Source organism: Muntiacus reevesi, chromosome 2 (genome assembly GCF_963930625.1).
Source record: "Muntiacus reevesi chromosome 2, mMunRee1.1, whole genome shotgun sequence".
NCBI lineage: Eukaryota > Metazoa > Chordata > Mammalia > Artiodactyla > Cervidae > Muntiacus > Muntiacus reevesi.
The window spans coordinates 183,206,941-183,224,987 of record NC_089250.1 but is presented as its reverse complement, the minus strand read 5'-3'; the positions used below and the strand labels follow the sequence as shown (position 1 = coordinate 183,224,987).

Below are 18,047 nucleotides of genomic sequence, written 5' to 3'. Positions count from 1 at the left end.
AGAAACATGCAAACTGATCTCAGCTATTAGAAATCAGGACAGTTGTCACCTTTGAGGGCTGAGGTAATATTCTGGGAGGGAAGAAGGGGGGTTTCTATTAGCCCCAAAAATGTTGCATTTTGTAATCTAGGTGCAGGTTACAGGAGTGTTTGTGGAAAATCCATCAAGTTATGTATTTATCACATGTGCACTTTCATTATGCACATAATTCAAAGTTTATTAAAAAAAAAACTGTACAATGTTAATGAATTGCCAAAACATCAGTAATAACTAAAGCTGGGTAATGGGTAAATGGGGGCTTATTATATTATTCCTTCCACACTATACATGACAAAACCCACAAAAATAGGTTTCTATCCATCCAAGTAAAGAAACTATCCAGAATATTACTATGCTTAGAAAAGATGAGCAATCTGTGTCTTTTTTTGTCTGCCCTTGTATTAGGCACAATAAGATTCCCTTGGAAAAGAGAAATGCCCAGCATGAAATTCCAGGTCTAGAAAAGGCAGGGGCTGGTCACACTAAGATGCAACATTTATAGCTTTGGCATGAAAAAATCTGGTGTTTATTTGTATTAATTAGCCATAATACAAATTAGCCTTGGCTGTGTCACATATTTTCTCTAGCATAAATGAGAAAAATGATTCTAGAAAGAATTCTAACCCAGAGGCAAAACTGGCAGACCATGAGCTTACTTTGTTGGGGAGGCCAAAGCCTCTGTATGCTGCTTCCACCCTCCGGAGCCCTACTGACACACACTACCCTGAGCATTAGATCTGCAGAGCGAGTTGGGGCCACAGTGTACCTTGTCTGCGGGCTGAAGTCCTTTCACCTTCCCTCGTAAGTTCTTCACCAGCTCTGGGTAGAAGAACTCTGGGCAACGTTTGTGATCCGGCTCAAAGAGGGTGAGTGTGATTCGAACAGCAGCCGCGGCTGGCTCCGAGTCCTGATGCTGCTCTGCTCCCCCAACTTCCTCTTTCCGGGATTTCTTCAAAAACGCAGGATTCAAAGAACCTGGGAGAGAGGTGAACTGGACCCTGTGGGGCTCCGACATGGCTACCAACAAGTCTTAGCGGGTGTCACTGCATGGCTTCTGTTAACATTGAAAACAAGAGCCAGGTCAAACCAAGATGATAAAAATGGTGATTTTTCCTGTTCAGTTATACACATTTAAATTAAAAAAAAAAATTCACTGTCAAGAATCATCGTTAAATTTCCCCTAATTATTGTTTACTGCTTTTTTCTGCCTAAATACTATTTACTTTAAATATAAAAAACTTCATATAGATATGAAAAACATTCCAAATCCTATACTCAGAGATAATCACTGTTTAGCATACTTCCAGTCTTTTTGTCCCATGCATATTCACTAGATCCTTGACACTTAAGAGAACCCATGCTGATACAGCCTTAAAGAATCCTCAGAACTGCAAAGGAACGCAGAGAAAACTGGTTTTCATTTAACTTATCCAATATACTTTTTTTTAAACTTCAGACTGAGAATAACCTCTTTCTTAAAACCTCTTTATTTTCAGCACCAGCAGTTTACTTTCATGTGGGGCCATTCTTCAAAATGACAAGGTTTTCATCAGTTCATAGAAGCTCTGCCTGCCCCAGGATAAGTTTAAGACCACTGTTTCAGGAGCAGTGTGGCTGGACTCACTTCCTCATACCAGTCTTCCTCATAACACCCAAACTTGGGCCTCAGCAAAGTGACAAAATATCACAAGCCAAAGACCTTCCAGGGGCTTTCCCCAGTGGCACTAGTGGTAAAGAATCCGCCTGCTGATGCAAGATATGCAGTTTGATCCCTGAGTAGGGAAGATCCCTTGGAGAAGGAAATGACAACCCACTCCAGTATCCTTGGCTGGAAAATCCCATGGACAGAGGAACCTGGCAGGCCACAATCCATGAGGTCACAAAGAGTCAGAACGACTGAGCATGCACACAATATCCATATACATTATTGTGACCATAAAATTGTGACCTATAAAACCAGCTAAAGGAATAAAATATCTAAAAATGAAGAGTTAAAATAATTCTAATTAGGAAGAAAAGCAACTGGCAGCAAAACAGGTTATTTTTTGGCAGCAAAAACCATCGTGCACTAAGATGTCAAAAAAATTCCCCTAAAAGAAACTTCAAGGCCCCCACGACATCTGTGATGCATTGGATTATAGAAACAAATCCAAGGTGAAGCCATAAAGATACCCACTCATAAAAGCAAGCAAAGTCCCACCATATGAAGAGAATCTGAACATTAACCAATGAAGGATGTAAAAAGGTCAACTTAGAAGTGGTAACTAGGTCCCTGCCTGACCAGTAGGTAATTTAAAAATGTAACCTTATCTTGACCCAAATTTTAGATAGTATGACCTCAGTCAACCTAACGGTAAAAAAATGCATCCCGTGGTTGTTAAGTGATTTTGTAGGCCTGAGAATTATAGAGATAAGACTAGAAAATAAAGTAAAATCAAACCTATAAATACTAACACTTAAATTTTGTATTAAGTTTCATAGTCAATGTGATAATTGCTGTTGCTTGTTAGTATTTCAAACATTTAAGAGAATCAGACATATTAATGACATTAAAATTGCAATTTTAATTTGAAATCCTTAGAAAAATATAAAATTGAAAGTGTGCTTTTAAAAGACCTGACTTACATCTATAAAAGTTTATTAGACTTACAAGAGTTAAGTCTTGGAAAGATTTAACTTTAGGTTTATGAGTTCACTGTTTTAGAAGTTTTAGGTACTTGGGAGAACAAGCATAAAGAACTTTAAATGCAGTTTAAAACACTCAAAGAAATTTAATTTTTTTAAAAGTTCATTGTTTATGAGAATTTAACCTATTAAACTTGAACTGTGGTGGAGAAGACTCTTGGGAGTCCCTTGGATTGCAAGATCCAACCAGTCCATCCTAAAGGAAATCAGTCCTGGGTGTTCACTGGAAGGACTGATGTTGAAGCTGACCCTGATGCTAGGAAAGATTGAAGGCAGGAGGAGAAGGGGATGACAGAGAATGAGATGGTTGGATGGCATCACCGACTCAATGGACATGACTTTGGGTAAACTCCGGAGTTGGTGATGGACAGGGAGGCCTGGTGTGCTGCGGTTCATGGGGTCACAAAGAGTCGGACATGACTGAACTGAACTGAATCTATTAAACTGGTGCTTTAATTGAAACTTTGTCAAAAATCAAATTTTTTTTCAAATAATTGAAAAATCTAAAATGTTTATATTTATGTATACATTCTTAGATTTACAAACAAGATTTGTTGAAAAAGCTTAAAAGGCTTAAGAAAGATTAAACATTTAAATACTCAATTTTAACGAGTTGACTCTTAATTCTAAATAAAAGCACAGTATTCTACAAACGAAAGCACCCCTCTTAAAAAACCTCAACCCAGGTTATCCAAGAAATTCAAGCCTCCTTTTGCATCCCAGATTATTTCAAGGTATGGTAATTTTTGTTGCTTCTATATACCCTCTCAATCATATTTTCAAACTGATTATTGGTGAAATGTAGAAAAACCCATCGAATATTGTGTGCTAATTTTGTAATTAGTCTCGTCAATGAATTCCTAGCTATTTTAATGGTTTTCCCTTAACTCTGTTTTTCAAAATAGGCTGTCCTGTCCTGTTACAGCGGAGAAGGTGATGGCACCCCACTGCAGTACTCTTGCCTGGAAAATCCCATGGACGGGTGAGCCTGGTGGGCTGCAGGTCAAGGGGTCGCTAAGAGTCGGACATGACTGAATAAACTCACTTTCACGCACTGGAGAAGGAAATGCCAACCCACTCCAGTGTTCTTGCCTGGAGAATCCCAGGGATGGGGGAGCCTGGTGGGCTGCCGTCTACGGAGTCGCACAGAGTCGGACACGACTGAAGCGACTTAGCAGCAGCAGCATCCTATTACAGAAATGAGAATTTTGTCTCCTCCTTTCTGAAAAATAATGTTCTATTTTTGTTTCATGTCTTATTGCATTGGCTATAACTACCAAGATAATATTAGACAATATATTTACTCATTACCATGTTCCCGGTTCTATCGCAAATGTCCTTAGGATCCAGTGTGATACTGTCGTACGATTCATAAATTTTACTAAGTCATTAAAAGGTATCCTTTAATTCCTCAAAAATTAAGAGTTCTTAAACCAGGAAGATGTGGTCAATTTTCTTATTTCCTGGAAACTTGAATATGCTTTAAAAAACGATCAGTCTGGTCTATAAAACAACATGAAATAGTTAACAGTGAATGACAGCTCCTGAAACTAGCTGACGGTACTTCGGGGAAGCTGAACGCAAAGAGAAACCAGGCCACAGATGAGCCAGTTCTCGAAAAAGCCCCTCTTACAACCAATTTACCTTTGGGAGACAGCGTGTAGACGTGCCACTTTTTTTTTTTTTTTTTTTTTGAGCATAGGATGGCTCAATAAAAGTCCGGTTCTAAGTTAAGTCAACATCGGCGTTGGATTCTTTGGGTTCTACAACTAGAACTGGGGATCTTAAAATATTTTTATTTTCTACCTGGGCTGTCGAGCAGACGTTGTGCTCACCTGCTGTCCCCAGTTCCCCATTGAACGGCTTAGTCTTAACGCACTGATAACCTACGCATTAGCATCTGCCTTCCTGCTGTCAAAAAAAAGCCTGCTCCCAACTTCCCCCCAAAGTGTCAAACTACAACAAGGCTGACGTGCGAGCCCGGACCCGACAAAGACACGCACCTTTGTCCCCGGCGCGACGCAGCCTACGGCCCCGTGGGTCGCTTTCGTGCCCCTCGCGGCCGTCTTCATGCCGGCCCGGGAGCCCGGGCGGCGGCGCCGCTAGCGGCCGGCCCCCGAGCCATGCCTCCCGGAGGGCAGCCGGCCCGCGCCGCGGCCCATGGCCGGGTCCCCGCGCACCCGGGGTAGTGAGCTGAGCGAGGGGGGGTCGGTTCGCCGGCTCTGCCGGCCCAGGAGGAAGCGGAGAGACGCCGGCTCCACGTCGGCCGGGCAACTCGGAACCTCGCGGCGGGCAGCGCTGCGCCCCGGAGAGAACTTGCGGCGCGGAAGCAGGCTCGGAGCGGCTCCCGCTGGACGCCGGCCGTTAGAGAGTGCTCCCCGAAGGACCAGTCCGTCCCCCGGGGGCGACCACGCAGAGCCCACCGGGCGCGGGGCCCCGGGCGCGGGCGGAACGCTGGCTTCCAGGCCGCGCCGAAGTCCGTCAAGGCAGCTACCGGCGCGCCTACGCGGCCGGCCCCAGGGCCCGCGCCGGACTAACGGCCGTAACGGAAGTGCTGTCGGGGCGGGCGCTGGAGGCCAGGGCCCGGGGGCGGGGCGGGCCGCACGGCCGGCTCCCTAGCTCGTTCCGCCGGCCGCACCGTCGTCGCCGCCGCCGCCGCCTCAGACCGCGGCGCTTCGTTGTCACGAGCCGGAGGGAGGGGGAAGGAGCCGGGAGTCCAGGAGATCCGGCGCGCGGAGACCGCGGTGCCCGGGTCACGTGCCGCTCGGCCAGCCAATAAGCCCCTACGGGCGCGGTGACGTCAGAGCAGCGGCGTGGCCAGGGGGGACGGCCGGCCCCCATCACGTGGGCTGCCTCACTCCAATGGGCGGCGCCGGAGCGACCTGATGTTCCCGACCGCCCGTGCGTCGGCGGTGGTTGGGTGGTAAGATGGCGGCTGTGAGTCTGCGGCTCGGCGATTTGGTGTGGTGAGTCCGGGCGGCCGGGGCCAAGAGCGGTGCGCCGAGGAGCTGCCTCCCCGGGCGTGGGGTGTGTGGCCTGCCCCGAGGCGGCCTTTCTACGCGCTCCAGGTCGTGGAGAAAGGGCGATACGAGGTGCCGGCGCTGGGAGTGAAGCCGGGCGGAAGGGGCAGCCTGGCCCAGGGGGACTGAGGCCGAGGGTGGCCGCGGTGGGCCCAGCTCCGAGCACCGACGCCGCCCGGGGAGAGCAGCGCTCCGGACCCGGACGCGTGGCGGCCCACTGTGAGGAGAGTGTCCGGCGCCGCGCGGCTTCCACGGACGCCCGGTTCCTCGCCCCGGGTCTGGGCTGGGGGGCTCCCAGGAAGAGCAAGAGAGCCGGGGCCATCTCGTCTGGGCAAAGCCCTTCGACACCCGCGTTGCGCGACGAAACCCACCTGTGCGGGCGGCTCGGCCCGGGGGTGTCGAAAGCGGACTGCCGGCGCTGCGCTTTGAAGAAATGGAGGGGACACTTCTCCATTACAGGCGAAAGCTTGGCAGTGACCGGTGCCTCTCGTTGTCGGCTTCTGTGTCCCGGACAACCGCCCGGACCGAGACGGGACTGTCGCCGCCTCCCTCGAGCTGCGCAGCTCGTCTCTTCGACCCGGAGGAAGGGCTTCCCTTAGCGTTTTGTCAAAGCCAGGCTGGTGAATTAAACCAGACTTTGTGAAGGGGAAGTCTTGTGTTTACAGAGCGAGCTGCCCCCTACTCCCGTCACGTCACGGGCAGGCTCTAGACAAACGACTCTCGTTGGTTTTGTTTTGTCTTTTCTGTATTCCTCGTCGCCAGAAGGATGCACCTTTCTGGCGCACCGAAGTCTTCGAATTTTTTATTTTATTTTTTTGCATTGCGTTTCTGAGGAATTTGGGCATCTTGGGCCCAGCTGTGGAAGCCACGTTTAAGAATTCCTTGTTGCCAGCTTTTAGTCTGGCAGTGGAGGGTGAAGGTGGATATTTAGGAAAATAAATTGCATGTTGAGTGTGTTGAAGGAGCTGGAGTTGCTTTTCCAGGGCAAATGCTGACTCTCTGTGTTTTCTCTAGGGGGAAACTCGGCCGGTATCCTCCTTGGCCGGGAAAGGTGAGTGTCTTGCTACTGAAGGAAGAACGTCTGAAGTTGGCTTTGAGAAGGGGGAGCATGTAAGATGGAATTCCCCACAGACTCTAGCATTGAGTTAAACTGGGCTTATTCAAATAACACACGGGTTTTTTGTTTTTCTTTTTTTTGTCTTTAGTATCAGTTTATTTAGAAAAGGCAGTATACATAAACCAGATCTTTTAATCTGCAGTGAATTGTTATTTCTTGACTCAGAAGTGGTTTTGAATAAGGTTTTTTAATCCTGAAAATCCATTATGACTTGAATTTAGCTTTGCATAAATCGAACAAAAGGAGAAGAAGATGAACTTTTTTGGAAGAAAAAAATCTAAATGTAGATTAGTGAAAAGTCAAAGTATTTTTGTCCCAACTAAGTTTAAATCTTCCATTTTACCATATGTGCTGCTCCAGTGCGTCTTTGCAGAAGTTGGCATTCCACATTTTGCATGAGGCGATCCTTCATAGCTTTCCAAATGTTCTGTTTTTATATTCTTGCTCAGAGCCCAGGAAATGTCTTTAGACTGTGTCTTTGCAATATGGCATTTGCAGTGCCTTATTTATTCATTACTGTTGTTGTCACCTGTCTCAACTCTTGTACAAAAGAATTTTCAGGAGTGTCCTGTATGTTTCTTCAGTGACGACAGGGCCACATTACAGGAGTAATACTTTTAAAACAAGGCCATTTTAATTAAAGGGATATTGTATCTACCGAACACTATAGATGATAATAGATGATAGGAACTCCTGGAATATTTGCACATTTCCACGTATCTCAATAGAAAAGCACCAGGTTTGAACATAAACTAGGCCCTGTGTTTAGTTTCGTTTTTTTAAGACATATTTCTTTTATTTCATGTTTTTTCTTACCAACTTATCACTGTGGAAAATAAACCTTTTTTGTTTTCCTCTTTCATCCTCTAGATTGTTAACCCGCCCAAGGACTTAAAGAAACCACGTGGGAAGAAATGCTTCTTTGTAAAGTTTTTTGGAACAGAAGATCAGTGAGTAGTGCTCACTAAGAGTTTCACTTTCCCTATGTTTGGGAGTTGCCCTGGGTTGAAGCTGCTTTGTGAATATTCTAATTCGGTCTCCTAATTCAGTCTTATCATGGTCTATAAAAATGGCATATCCTTCTGGTTTCTGCCAAAATAAAAGGTGTTATTTTTCTCTCCCAGACATCAGTTGAGAAATAGGGCGATGCCTTCTAGATATGATCACCTCATTGAGATAGGTTCTCCCACCTCTTTACTCAACCCCTCTCCCCTCCAGGCAGATCCTTTGTTTTTGTTTGGTTCTCTTTTAATGGCTGTTTATGATTGTGGTTCGGGCAGGAGTTATACAGTGAAAGCTAAAATTTCTTTTGTCTTATAAAAGTAGTTGTTTAGCCTTGTTCTTGTAAAACTAGATGATTTGATCGAGCGTTGTAACAGTAAAGCTTTTTAACCAGATCTGTTCTAGAGTTGAAATCAGGATTGTTAATTTGAGATTCTTTGATAGGCCGTATAATAAATCGCAGCAAAGGGAGGAATGTGTACTCATGTTTCCAGTGACTTGTTTAGCTTTCTCATCACTCCATCAAGTTGATTGTCTGGTTCTAGCTAGATGGTTTAATTTCTTTAAGTAATTGTGTTTGTATTTGTGATTCTTACAGGAAAATGCAGCTTTGGGTTTGAAAAATGTATGCTTGTAGAAAGTGATGTATAACATTCCATAGGAAAATCTCTTATAAATGATATTCTTTGCTAGCAGATTTTTGCATCAGAGTGCTCATCCTGGTTTAGAGTTTGCATAGCATGTCTGCATTCACCATACACACATGTACCGACATACCCAGCCCCAGTGCTTGTCTCAGACCAGCCTAGCAGCCTTTTGGTGGCAATGGAGTCACTGGCCCAGAGCTGTGAGAGTCAGAGACAGTCTGGAAGAGGGGATGTTCTGCTAATGCTGTGCACATCACAAGAAAGATCATCTGGATGCATAAAACAAGGACTGAATGCGCAGCCAGACACCAAAGAGAACTTCTAGGAAAGCAAACGCTGTGGTTCCTGTCTTCTGGGAACTGAGGTGACAAGATATAGACACTTCAGATGGGACCAAGTGTATGAGGAGCAGAATTATTAAAGGATTCCAGAACAAGGAGAAATCAAGAACAGCAAGGAGAAATTTGAACGGGGTCAAAGGAGTCTTCTTGAAGAGACAGGATTTGTATCAAACTCTGGAGGATGGGTAGAATTTGGAGAGGAATAGTAGGGGCATTCCAGACAGTGAGGATACCGTAAACCACTGGGAGATAAGTTGAACGTGTGGACAAAGAAAGCCTTCCTCCCAGAGGTAAAGAACCTGTGTTTGAGGAGAGCAGGGCAATATTGTTGGCCTACCTTGGTTAGCTAAATGAAGAAGTCACCAGTCTGGAACACAAATGGGAACTCATAGAAAGTGGAGAGTTAAACAGCTTTCAGGGGACCTGAAAGCCATTGTGTTTTTATGATAATTTTTAACATGCTGGAAGTCTAGAGGAATAAACTGTCCCTGTGTGTAAGAAATACTACAAATAGGACACAGAAAATTGAAGCGGACTGTATCTCAGCACTCAGCCAGGCAGACGATTGAAGCCAGTGAAAAGGATGTGCTTTCTGGACACAAAAATAGCGTGTTAGTGATGGTGGCGATGTTATGAAGTTTCTTGAGGAGACTCTTAAGCAAACAGATACACAGCAGTGGCTAGATACAGTATCTTTAGCCTCTTTAGCCTTCTAAACTTCCTTGATACTGTTCTTCATAAAAAGCCATTAAGTTACGAGGGGGGTAACATGTTAACTTTTTGTAACTAAGCAGTTGTCTTAGTGAAAGGAAACAAAAGGAAAGGAGCTCCAGCACTTCTCTAACCAGAGAAGAGTTCTTAGTAGTCAGCATTGAGTCAGAGTTTAGAATCTTTGTATCTTCTGAAGGGGAAATCTCCAGATTGTTTCTTAGTAGCAGATTACTTTGGGGACAGAGCTCTGGATTGTTACTGGCCTGATGTATATTCAGATACCAGTTTCACCTGCTCTGTGATTTGGGCCGTTTGACTTTTTTAAGCCTCTGGGTCCTTGTCCACATGTGGGAACAACACTCTACCCGGCAGTTATGAGAAAGTAGCATCATTTACTCATTGTATTAGTTGGCATACAGCAGGTTTTCAACAAGCATTGGGTTAGGGTTAGATCTGTTACAAAAAAAAAAAAAAAAAATAGTTGATGAGAAGCAGGTGGCTTAATAAAGAAAATAGGAGAGAGAAAGAAACGGACCCTGCCCATGGTAGGGTAGGGTGTGGAGGATCTGTGTTTGAGAAGAGAGTGGTCTGAGAGCTGGAGATTCCTAAGAATGTCAGCCAGGTTTGCTCCTTTGACCTTCAAGCCTTTGAACACAAAATGATACATTGTGCCACCTTTTTTTGTTTGGCTGATGTTTTATTTTTGTTTGGCTGATGTTTTATTTTTGTTATTCTTTGTTTCCTATTTTTAAATTGTTTCACCTTTATGAAAAAAACTACATTGTTCCTAACCAGGGGTACTATGTGCTGTCTAGTCTGTCCTCCTGATGGAATCTGACGGAATTAACATTGGGAAAGGGGACTAAGTCAGGTGAAAGAGAGACCTCTTTAATGTGAAAAAGCAAAAACTGAGGAAAGAACATGAGCAGAATTGATGAAATAATTGACCTTAAGGAGATAAACACTGACTTGATTATAAATCCTCAGGTGTTTGACAAAGGGCACCGTGAGTAGAATAAACATTGTGTGACCGTGTTTAGGAGGGCTGTGTTTAGGACTGTGTGTAAGGAGGGCTGTGTGAGATATAGTTCAGACAGGATATGCAAGTGGATTTTAGGATTGAGAACTGCTTTGTGACAGACAGAGCTGTGAGTGGCTATGGCAGAAGCCAGACTCTACCTCCCCTTAACGCCTGCTCCTGGCACATCCTAGAGGCTCTGTTGGTCACAGGGTCCTGATCTCAGTGGACATGTTCCTACCTTTTAGAAACCTGATTTTTTTTCTATTCTTCCCTTCCAAAACATCTAGAAAATTTTGTTGCTCTCCCACTGAAAGAGAGAACCAAGAAGAGAGGATCCGGGAGTGATGTCACCAGGATGGCGACAGAGTTCATCCCTGACTTTGCTCCCCCTCACAAAAAGGAAGAGAGGATTAGACCTTCCCAGCCAGCCTCCCCTGTGATGGGAAGGACTTAACAAGATGGCCCGGTTGAGCTCTCTGAGCCTGGGTGACTACATGGGAACTGCCCACAGTCCTTTTCTATTTAATGAAAATATAGAGGGGAGGATACCGCCACCACGGGACCATAGCCCAAGACTAAATATCTGGTGCGCGAGGGCCCACTTTGAACAGGCGGTTGCCATCAGGAGGAACTGAGCTCGGGGTTCTAAAGTTTCTTCAGTGGCCAGGGATGGCGGAATGGAGGGAGTTCATTCAGTTTGCAGGTGTGCGAAGCCCACAGAAAACAAACCAGTTCAAAGAATACTGTGGGCAAACGATGTGTAAATCCGTAACAGCTACTTCAGAGTTTGTATAGCAGTCTTCACATCTGATCCTCACAATAACCCTTTCAGAAAACAAGGCAGTTGTTCCGGTTCTTATTTTTCAACAGATACAGACACTGAGAGGCAGGAAACTTGAGGACTTAAGTGATAATATGTCCAAGGTCCCAGCCTGAGATTCTTTTTACATCAAGCCAGATATAAGGCGGGACAGGCTGGTTGTGAGGTGTCTAAGTAAGTGCTGAAATATCAGTAACTTCTAGAAAAATCTGCCTCTAATTAGAGGCACGGCAGGTTAGACCCACCTGAGCATCCCCCACTTTCCCTGCCTCCAACACCATGTAATGGTTGGAGGATTAAGACAGGCCGGGAGTGAGAGCCACTGCTCCAGTGTTTGAACTGAGCCAGCAGTGTCCTTCTGCCAGAGCTGGACAGCCGCGATCCTCGAGAGCGCTGGCAGCGGCTCCTGCCCTTCAGGTGAGACACCCTCCGCAGCTGCGGCAGGGCGCCCCGGGGGCAAGGGTCAGGCCCCTCGTAGAGACCAGTGAGGAAAGCAGTGGGTGGCCGTGGCGGTGCAGCTTGAGAGCCTCATCCAGCCCTGGGGATTGTTGTCAAGTTTCGGAAACAAAAATTTTCTGTATGTTATAGGCAAGTCTTTGTTGACATTTGTATGATAGTCGCTGCTTATAATTAACTGAAATTATTAAACTGTTAACTGTTTTGTGACCTTTTTGGTCTTTTGATTTGCATTTGGGGAGTGTGTCTCGATTTCTGAATAGTTTAGACTTGGACCTGTAACACCTCGGTAATCCTCAGTCTCTGTGACTGGTTTAAGCTGGAGGGAGGGGGGTCTGAGAGTTATTTACTAAGTACTTCTCACCAAATCCAGATGGAGGGCAAACATACCTCTCTGACCATGTCCTTGTTCTCACCTGTGGCCTATGCCTGGATGCCCTCTCCCCCCCAGGTCACTGTTTCCGAGAGTCTGAGACACATATGTGGGGGTGTGAGATCTTTCATAGACTGGTTTCTTCACTATGATATCTATATAGTCTAGTTTTAATTAAGAGGAAGGCTGGTCAGAATTATGAAAGTGTTTGAAAATGTGAGGTTTTTTTTTAATGTTTGTTTATTTTTGGCTATGCTGGGTCTTTGTTGCTGTGCAGGCTTTTCTATGGTTGAGGTGCGAGGGCTTCTCACTGTGGTAGCTTTTCTTGTTGCCAAGACTTCAGTAGTTGTGACACACGGGCTTTGCTGTTCCACAGCATGTGGCCAGGGATTGAACCCGTGTCTCCTACATTGGCAGGAGGATTCTTTACCACTGAGACACCAGAGAAGCCTGAAAATGTGAGATTTTTACATTCATTTTGAGTGTATAATCAGAGGGTGGCTTAGGGGAAGGGTTCTGTTCCCAAACGAGAAGTATTTGTAGGAGGTGTATCAGATTACCGGGGTAAGTTTGCTCTTGGCTGTGTCACAGGTGCAGTTACACTGGCAGCCAGGCAGCAGCTGCCCACCTGAACAGACCTACACAAGGAAGTCATGGGGGAGAGCCCCTTCTCAGTAGAGATAGCTCATGTGCTACAGCACGGGCCCTTGTTATTGATTTGTTGAGGGATTTTTTTTTTTTAATTTCATTTATGCAGATTTTTAATATTTATTTATTCATTTGGCTGTGCCAGATCTTTGTTGTGGGATCTTAGTTCCCCCACCAGGGATCAAACCCGGGCCCCGCATTGAGAGTGCACAGTCTTAGCCTCCGGACCGCCAGGGAAGTCCCTGATATGTTGTTTTTTAAGACTAATAGATACTTAGGGCTTCCGCCCAAATCAAGCTTTAAACCGTTGAGGCAGTTCCATTCCTCCTCTTCCCCTCAAGTCTCTGGCCCACAGGCATCTAGTTATACTAGTTTCTTACGACGAGTACCTCAAGAGATACTGGGTGCTTAATCAGGAAGTTGCATGTTCCTTTTTCCTTGTCTTTATACAAGTGCTAGCATACTACACACACAGCTCTGTATCTTGCTGTTTTCCACTTAGCCAAGTATCTTTTTTTTTTTTTTAGTTAGTTGGAGGCTAATTACTTCACAACATTTCAGTGGGTTTTGTCATACATTGATAGGAATCAGCCATAGAGTTACACGTATTCCCCATCCCGATCCCCCCTCCCACCTCCTGCTCCACCCGACTCCTCTGGGTCCTCCCAGTGCACCAGGCCCGAGCACTTGTCTCATGCATCCCACCTGGGCTGGTGATCTGTTTCACCCTAGATAATATACATGCTGTTCTTTCGAAACATCCCACCCTCACCTTCTCCCACAGAGTTCAAAAGTCTGTTCTGTACTTCTATGTCTCTTTTTCTGTTTTGCATATAGGGTTATCATTACCATCTTTCTAAATTCCATATATATGTGTTAGTATGCTGTAATGTTCTTTATCTTTCTGGCTTACTTCACTCTGTATAATGGGCTCCAGTTTCATCCATCTCATTAGAACTGATTCAAATGAATTCTTTTTAACGGCGGAGTAATATTCCATGGTGTATATGTACCACAGCTTCCTTATCCATTCGTCTGCTGATGGGCATCTAGGTTGCTTCCATGTCCTGGCTATTATAAACAGTGCTGCGATGAACATTGGGGTGCACATGTCTCTTTCAGATCTGGTTTCCTCAGTGTGTATGCCCAGGAGTGGGATTGCTGGGTCATATGGCAGTTCTGTTTCCAGTTTTTTAAGAAATCTCCACACTGTTTTCCATAGTGTTAGCCAAGTATCTTAAAGGACTTTCCATTTCATTTTTTATAGTGACCTCACTGATTGCCAGTTAGCTTGTTTTCGGGCGTTTACTTCTACAAACAATGTGTAATTAACTTCCTTGAATACAGAAGCAAAGCCAGTTCATTAGACACAACTTGACTAAGCGTGATTTTTTTTTTTTTTTTAAACTTCTCAGCCTACAGCAAATTGATTGGAAAAAGCACAGCTGCATCTAGGCATTGGGAGCACGTTGAGGGAAATCAAAAGTTACAGCTTAAATCAAGCAAAGAAACAGAATGCTCACTTTAAAAACATATAAACAACAGCAACCACCACAGAAAGCCTGCACAGTCATCTGTTGTTTTAGCCCAGAGGCCAGCAGTCCAGCCTCCCTGACATGCCTGGAAGGCTTCATTTACTGAGTAATTATTGAGCACCAGTTGCATGCCAGTTCCTGCCTGGCTGGCCTCAGTAGGACCTTGCTGAAGCTCCAGCTGAAAAGCACACTCTTTTTTAAGGAGACAGAGTTTTGCAATATAGCTTTTGGAGAAAAAATTATTGAAATGGCCAAAGTAAATTTCAGTTCATTGTGCTTTCAGGAGATAATCCTTCTGGGGCTCTGCTGGGCTCGTGTTTTATTTACTGTTTTTCTGATGTGACAGGATGTTTCTCCAGCAGAAGGTGATTTCTTAGGTAGGTTAACATTTCTCTTGAAGTCATACTTAAACTGTCACTTCTTTCAGCAAACTTATTTTCACTTTTCAAAGATGGTCATAAGAGAAGAAAATGCCAGTCTTTATTTAGGATGAATCAATTTTGACTCTGCTGTTCTCTTGGCAGAACTCAGTAATCCACTTAAAATGCTTCAATGGAAGATAGGCCTGGGTTCATTGGTGCTTTCTCCACAAATATCCTCACCCTTCCACTTGCTCTGAGTCCTCGGTTAGTGTGAGGAGATGGGGGAGGAGGGATTTAGGAATCAGGATTCTTACAGTCCTATCTCAGGGACGCTTGATTAAAATCACCCCATCTGTCTTACGCTAGGAATGCATGCAGGTCTCAGCATCTGACCTGAAGCTGGGAGAGGGAGGAGGTTTCTTTGAGGATTGTAGGTCTCTAAGCTTCATTACTGATACTGAGTATTTGTCACCTCAGAGCTCCCAGTTAATCTGAAAGTTTAACTTATTTTTCATCTGATTGCGCTGGTGGTTTGGCCTTTTAACATTGTAAACACACTTGCTGAATAATATGGGGTCAATTTAATTCCATTTTTCCTCCTTATAGATTGGACCCGTGCTATCTGTTGTGTCCAATTTCAGACTTCAGGATGAGTTGGTCACTTGGAAGTTACCTGCTTACCTCATCTTTTTGGAAATCTGCAGTGAGACCAGCGTCCGAGTCTCCATTCACTGTTTTGTTCTCGCTCGTCTTGTTTACCCACAGATAATATGCCTAGTCCTAGTTTGCAGACTGATGGTTCCAGATGTGTTTTTACAGACCCATTATTACAGCCATTAGCACAACACGGAGCACAGGTGGCTGTTGCTGGGTTGATAGCACTATTTTTATGTGCAGAGGTTAGCACTTCGACTATTATTAGTGAGTACTCTCTAGCTTTCTCTAAAGGAAAGAAGCCTAAGTTAATGTAATAGCCCCATTTCTATATCCTTGACCTGACCCACTTTTCTGAAGGTTATGCTATGAAACCTCTGAGTTTTACAGGGTAAAATATGTAAATAGACTCTTAACCTTGCCAAGCCTATAATTCTCTCCATTGTACGGTGCTTTGGAAACTGACCGTCATTTAAGGAAACCACAAAAGCCACTGGGGGCAGATTCGTGCAGGTTAGGGTGGCAGGCCAGTTATTCCAGGGTTGATGGCTCTTTTCATTCTCACATCTTATGCTTTGGTGGTGGGAATCAAAAATCCGAAGAATATGTTTCTCTCCCTTTAATCACAGGCAGTCTTGTTTCTGAAGCCTCCTTTTGTGACTGCTGCCCTTGTTCCGAACCGTGTGTCCCCTGTCTTGTGTAGTTCAGTAGCCCTGGGTACAATCATTCATGAAGAAATAAAGCTCCGAGACTGCAGATGTCTGCAGGAGCAGCAGGTTTTTTAAGCTGTTGCCTTACTTTAGCTCTCGGAGCATCCATGAGTCTTGGGATTGACAGGTCATTGGTCTGACTGAGGTTTTTGACTGACAGTGATGCTGCTGTGGTTGATAACGCCAAAAGTCCTGATTTTCTGGGCTCCACATGGAGCCATTTGTGTTGTGAGAGTGGGAGTGCATCTCCAGGTTTCCTTTGTCCTGAGCTAGTGGCAGGGTGTGTGTGTTTCAGCGTGGAAGGCTGGTGAATGAGAGTGGAAATAACCCACAACGGTGACTTTATTTGGAGGATGCTGATTTTGATGATGGTGGTTTGACTTGTTTCCGGAAAACATACTTTTAGGCTCAAGAGCCTAGGGGCTGGTCAGTAGTATGTTTTGAAAACATGGCAGGCCTGTTTCAAAGACCAGTTAAACCAAATGGATACTTGCACTCTGCTGGGGTGAGGTCTTTGATACTTTCTGGCATAAGCAGTGTGGATCATGTCCTTGCTCTGTATGTTTTCTGCCAGTGCCTGGATCAAAGTGGAACAGCTCAAGCCGTATCATGCACATAAGGAGGAAATGATCAAGATCAACAAGGGGAAGCGATTCCAGCAGGCTGTGGACGCGGTGGAGGAGTTTCTCAGGAGAGCCAAAGGGAAGGACCAGGTGAGAGGCCCCGTGGTTCTCACTCTGTGCCGACTCCAGACTGGTTCTTTTCTGCATAGTAACTAACAGATTAAGTATCGCCCGAACCTGAAGCTATTCTCGTGAAATGCCAGTGGGGAGAGAGCTACTTTAGGTCTAAGGCGTCAGCATTTTGCTGATCAGATTGAAACTCCATGCATCTGGTTGACCTTTTTGGAATAGATTGTTGCCCTCAGGAAAGTCGTTTAGACCCAGCAGACGTCCCTCAGCTTTTGAGTACAGCACAGGCCTTCTCCCTTTTATGGAGGTTAGGAGCATGCCTCTGGGATCTGTCCACTGCCTGAGTGTAAATCCAGTTTGGAGACTGTGGCGAATGACTTGAATTTTATTTTACTCTACTTCCCCAAATGTAAGCAGAGATGACAGCAGCGCCTCCTTCATAGGATTGTCAGGTGGATAACGCATGTACAGAAAGTGCTCACCACCGGGCATGGCCCGTGTAAATAGGGGTTGCGATGGTAGCAGCCATTGTGGTGGTTATCACTATTATTATTAAACTTACAGACATCATCCCACAGTTCTGCTGATGACAAGAATCGGCGTAATTCCAGTGAGGAGAGAAGTAGGCCAATCTCAGGTGATGAGAAGCGCAAGCTTAGCCTGTCTGAAGGGAAGGTGAAGAAGAACATGGGAGAAGGAAAGAAGAGGGTGCCTTCAGGCTCCTCAGAGCGAGGCTCCAAGTCCCCTCTGAAGAGAGCCCAGGAGCAGAGTCCCCGGAAGCGGGGTCGGCCCCCCAAGGACGAGAAGGTTGGTTCTGTCTCTGTAGCTTCTGGGACTGGTGACTGTCCTTCTACAGGGCAGAGTCGAGCTCTCCTGTGTGCTTCAGCTCCCTGAACGGACGTAGGGTCCCCTGCTCTGTGCTGCCCTAAAGAATTCTGCAGACAGGGAAGGGGCCCGGCCTGGACGCACAGGCGTGACAGGAACACAGAACTCGAGCGTTCAACCAGACACATGGTCAGGGGAGTAGAAGGGTCCACTGAACCAGCGTGCAAGGGCTGAGCAGGAAAGAAGGGAAGGGCTTCCATGAACGAAGGGTGCGTGTTGTTGGCGGGCAGGACAGATGGGTAAAGGCAGCTTGTACTAGGTTGTGGAGAGCCTCCAGGTCTGCTTAAGCAGTGTTGTGCCACCTTGGAGTTAGTAGGGTGGCGTGAAGG

General features: G+C 45.5%; 2 protein-coding genes across 8 annotated transcripts in view; one reads left to right on the top strand and one right to left on the bottom strand.

Moving 5' to 3' along the window:
- Window positions 1–5,446, bottom strand: part of UBN1 (ubinuclein 1) — a 32,499-nt gene extending 27,053 nt beyond the window's left edge. For both annotated transcript variants that reach the window (XM_065924282.1, XM_065924283.1), the window contains exons 1-2: window positions 4,728–5,446; window positions 806–1,093 (exon numbers count right to left, since the gene is read on the bottom strand). In XM_065924282.1, coding sequence (XP_065780354.1) covers window positions 806–1,054 — 249 coding nt within the window. In that variant the 5' untranslated portion in view covers window positions 1,055–1,093; window positions 4,728–5,446. The remainder of the gene's footprint in view (window positions 1–805; window positions 1,094–4,727) is intronic.
- Window positions 5,447–5,570: 124 nt separating this feature from the next.
- Window positions 5,571–18,047, top strand: part of GLYR1 (glyoxylate reductase 1 homolog) — a 32,935-nt gene continuing 20,458 nt past the window's right edge. For 4 of the 6 annotated variants that reach the window (XM_065924277.1, XM_065924278.1, XM_065924274.1 and 1 more), the window contains exons 1-5: window positions 5,571–5,690; window positions 6,759–6,795; window positions 7,732–7,811; window positions 16,716–16,854; window positions 17,398–17,640. In XM_065924277.1, the coding sequence (XP_065780349.1) occupies window positions 5,653–5,690; window positions 6,759–6,795; window positions 7,732–7,811; window positions 16,716–16,854; window positions 17,398–17,640 (537 nt within the window). In that variant the 5' untranslated portion in view covers window positions 5,571–5,652. The remainder of the gene's footprint in view (window positions 5,691–6,758; window positions 6,796–7,731; window positions 7,812–16,715; window positions 16,855–17,397; window positions 17,641–18,047) is intronic. The other 2 variants (XM_065924280.1, XM_065924279.1) reach the window with 1 other exon arrangement.